General features: G+C 48.8%; 1 protein-coding gene across 1 annotated transcript; it reads right to left on the bottom strand.

Annotated features, from left to right (window-relative positions):
• Positions 1 to 399: 399 nt before the first annotated feature.
• Positions 400 to 3,251, bottom strand: A4GNT (alpha-1,4-N-acetylglucosaminyltransferase). The gene is made up of 3 exons (XM_010180836.1): positions 3,135 to 3,251; positions 1,969 to 2,418; positions 400 to 1,011 (listed from the first exon to the last, which is right to left on the bottom strand). The coding sequence occupies exons 1-3, from the start codon at positions 3,249 to 3,251 to the stop codon at positions 400 to 402; spliced, it is 1,179 nt and encodes a 392-aa protein (XP_010179138.1).
• Positions 3,252 to 3,780: the final 529 nt, after the last annotated feature.

Below are 3,780 nucleotides of genomic sequence, written 5' to 3'. Positions count from 1 at the left end.
GAGGCCTCAGCCCAGTCCAAAGCCTGTTGTGCCTGCAGCATCTCTGACACAGGTAGTGTTCCTCCTGGGAGGCCATGCATCTCTTTAGGAACTTTTCCCCTGGAAAAGCTCACCAGTAAGGCCCGTAAGGCCCGTAAGTCCCTTCAGTTCAGGAAGGTTTGGTTCATGAGCATCTACAAGGAAAGAGAACTGAGGCAAAGGTGTCACTGGAGGCTATGTCTGACGGATGACCAGCACCATTCTGCATGCGGTCCTTAGGGTCCCAAGAGAGTGGGGATGGTGGTTATGAAAAGGTCTGTCTGTCTCCTACAAAACCAGCTACTGACACCAACGGTGACTGCGTTTTGGCCACAGGACAGGGAAAGGCTGGAAGGATGACCCTCTCCTCCCTACGTCATGTCATGCAACATCCTTGGAGCGTGTGAAATCCTTCAGCTTGGCGTTTTGGATCAGGACCTCATACGTGGTAGGGCAGTAGGCTTTGTACAGATTTTCTGCCAATGTGTTGCTGCCTGCCACCACAGTTTTCCGGTTGTGGTTCATGAAGTTCCACAAGTGCAACGCATAGGAGTGATTGAAATTGGGGCTTTTATCCCACACCTGGTAGTACCGGCCCCAGGCTGGGTAAGGGATGGGGTAGAAACGCTGGGGATTGAGGAAGGAGATGTTCTGGCACCTGTGGTCCTCGATGCCTTTGAAATCCATAAGGTTGCAGATGGTTTTGAGCATCCTTGTCATTAAAAAGGGCCCCTGGTTCCCCCAGATGTTCCCATTGTACTTGAGAACAAAGTTCTCCATGCAGTCCCAAATAAATCTGTGGTGAGCGGGGAAGCCAAAGATCCCGTTGCTGGAGAACCGTGACTTCTGCGCCGCCAGGAAGCTTTCCTCAGGGATGGGCCTGATGGAGATGACATCTGTGTCCATGTAGATGCCTCCATACTTCCAAATGAGTGCCAGTCTGCTGGCGTCAGAGCTGACGTGGACCCAGTTCTTCTCCTGCTCTGGGACTACCTGTAGAGTTGGAAAGGCGAGATAGTGATGCCAGCGGCAGAGGACAGACTGGATCCATTTATTAGGCTGCAAATAGCACCATAAAACTATGCCTGCATGCCTGCAAATATTACTGACCGCCTTTTCTTCCTCCAGCTATTGAATTTTATTGGAATAAGATAAGGGGGCAGTGCAGAGCAATGCTTTGTTAATATAAATGACTGCAGGAACATTTCACGGGTGGTTGGATGGCCCCCACAACATTAAATCAATGATCTCATTAATCACTGCCTGCTATTGCAATGGGACACAGCCCACTTCGCACACTCCCTGATCACTCCCAGCAATTTGAAACAGGCTGGAGGGTTTTTATTGGCATTGTTGGTATTTGGAGTAATTTTTTTCCTCAGACGGAAGTGTTTGGAGGAAATACGCCTGTCCTGCACAGAGATATGGTCAAACAAAATGTGACAAAAGCCACTTGCAAGTGGTTTGCCAAGAACTTCTTTCCAGGATCATCTTTGCAGGTTCTCACTTTGGTTTTGCATATTGCTATTGCAAAAACTGAAATCTCTCCTGCATCTTATATACCATGGGCTCTGGCAGTGTGTGACAGCATTAACAAGCACCTGGATGACTTGGGCAGCACATTTTGTTCAACCAGCTTCTGTTGAGAAAGATTATTAAGCATTGTTTTATCAAAACACGGATGCAATCTATTTTTATCGATGTTTCATTTGCCAAAATATCTGATTCTCCAGATAGGGGGGAAAATGCTGATAGTATGTTCAATAAACAGATAGACAAATACACTACAAAACATGGTAAGGATGAATCTATTCTGAACCAAGAAAATGAAAGGGACTAATTTTACATAGCCAGTCCTCTTTTCCTTCATTCATTTTAAGCCTACTGAAGACCTTTCTTGCTCCCCTATTTATAATTACTTTCCTATTTTCCCCTTATTCTGACTCTCACCTGGTTGTACCATTGGAGCAGAGGGGTCTCCTGGAAGATAGTTTCCATCTGAAGAGGGAATATGAAGACATTCTTCATAGAAGACAAAAGCCTGAAGGCTGCATAGCTGGAGTTCAGGTCCAATGCTGTGTCATTCGTAAGTCCCTTCATGAAGAGGATGATGGGCCGATCCTGGTAAATCCTGGCAGCAGACTCCACAGAGCAGGACACCAGCGGTGGGGGCTCCAGACGCTCCGTTGTCTCCAGAAAGATGATGCTTTTGCCGAGGTTCAGGACCTGCTCTGGTGTCAGGAAGTGCTTGGACATCGGCACGTAGGAGAAGAAGCAGCCGGACAACAGGGAGATCTCGTACAAAATGCCCGAGACAAAGAAAAAACAGAGGCATATCTGGATTTTCTTCAACATTTTTGCTTTCCCTGGGCCTTTGGGGACATGCCTTAGATGTGGACGCTAAGGAGAGACAAGGAACAGCAAAAATATATGCCAATGTTATTACTTAGCAGGTCTGGGAAATGGTAGGACGTGGCTTTGGAGGGCACAGCATGAGGGTAGTTTGGTGAAGTTCATGGCTTTCCCTCAGGACATGCTGAGAGGTCTCATGGTGAGGAGGGCTCTGCCTTGGGGGTGAAGTGCTGGGGTCCCACCTCCTCACTCCCAGCCAGGCAGGGGGCACCAGGAGAGGTCTTGGAGAAGGGAAATGCAGCTGTCTCCTGGCACAGCTACACAGTTGGGTTGGCAGAGAGAAGGACCAGGGGAGAGATCAAGGTGAGAAAGATCATCTTGCCCCATGCCAAGGCAAGGATCCCCAAACTCATCCATTCCCCAGCACCGCAGCATCATGCCAATGCGTGTTTGCCCATAAGCCGGAGATGGCCAGGGGATTTGAGGAGCAAAACGTGCCAATGGAATTAGGTGGCCAAGGTGGCTGCGAGTGGCAGCAAGAGGAAGGTCATGATTACAGTTTGGGATGTGTCAGCCAAAGCTCAAACGTTAGCATGTAGGCAAAAAAGCCTTTTTCCCAATCTGCCCCTTCTGCTCACACCTCAACCCTGAAGGCTGTGAAGGACTCAGGTCCTACAGGGATGGGATCTGCAGAAGGACCAGCAAGAGGCAGATGCAAGGACAGAAAAAGGATGATTTTGTACAGGCAAGGAATTAGTACCTACCTGGATTATAGTTCTGACAAAGCCACATTTCCAGCTTGTTTTTTTGCCATCACGGTGGCAGTCAAGCTCCCTTGAAGCCCAGCTCCCTGTTGAAGACACCCAAACTGCCTGGAGCATGCAAAGGGATTTCTGAAGGCAGGAGACTGATGCACGGAGGAAAACTGGCTCTGCTGTGGGCTGAATCACAGTCCAGAAATGGTTTGGCATCAATGGGACCCACCTAAAAGAGCAAAGAAGGGGCAGGTTTCAGATGAGACCCTTCTCATGCCTACATCAGCCTGGCCCAACTCCTCATTCCTGGTCTCACCACCACGTAAGCCCGTACAGCAGCAGGGAGAGGCAGGACCGAATCTTATCTGTTTGACCAGCTTGTGACACAGGGAAATTCCCTCCCGAAATGCCACCTGGTCACACGTGAGCAGTACCCATCCGCTCTGCAGAGACCCCCAGCTGGGGCACAGCATTGGAGAGACACTTTGAATGACAACTCAACATCCAAGTGACCCCTGGAAGTGTTCAACGCTCGATTAATTCAAGGGAATGGGAGGAAATACAGCTCTGTGTGCTTGATTAATTAATGAGATGCATTACCATGTCACCTGGTCAGAATATAGATCAGTCCGCAATTTCAAATTCTGTGCAAATT

Source organism: Mesitornis unicolor, unplaced genomic scaffold (genome assembly GCF_000695765.1).
Source record: "Mesitornis unicolor isolate BGI_N332 unplaced genomic scaffold, ASM69576v1 scaffold4753, whole genome shotgun sequence".
NCBI classification, from domain to species: Eukaryota; Metazoa; Chordata; class Aves; order Mesitornithiformes; family Mesitornithidae; genus Mesitornis; species Mesitornis unicolor.
The sequence above is the reverse complement of the archived record's forward strand: the minus strand, read 5'-3'. Positions and strand labels throughout refer to the sequence as shown.

Excerpts from the sequence above, each read along its gene's own strand:
- A4GNT (XM_010180836.1), bottom strand. The coding sequence starts at position 3,251 with ATGCTCCAGGCAGTTTGGGTGTCTTCAACAGGGAGCTGGGCTTCAAGG. Across the intron at positions 2,419-3,134 it reads TTGTCAGAACTATAATCCAG|CGTCCACATCTAAGGCATGT; the intron begins GTAGGTACTAAT and ends GTCTCTCCTTAG. Across the intron at positions 1,012-1,968 it reads TGCTCCAATGGTACAACCAG|GTAGTCCCAGAGCAGGAGAA; the intron begins GTGAGAGTCAGA and ends CCAACTCTACAG.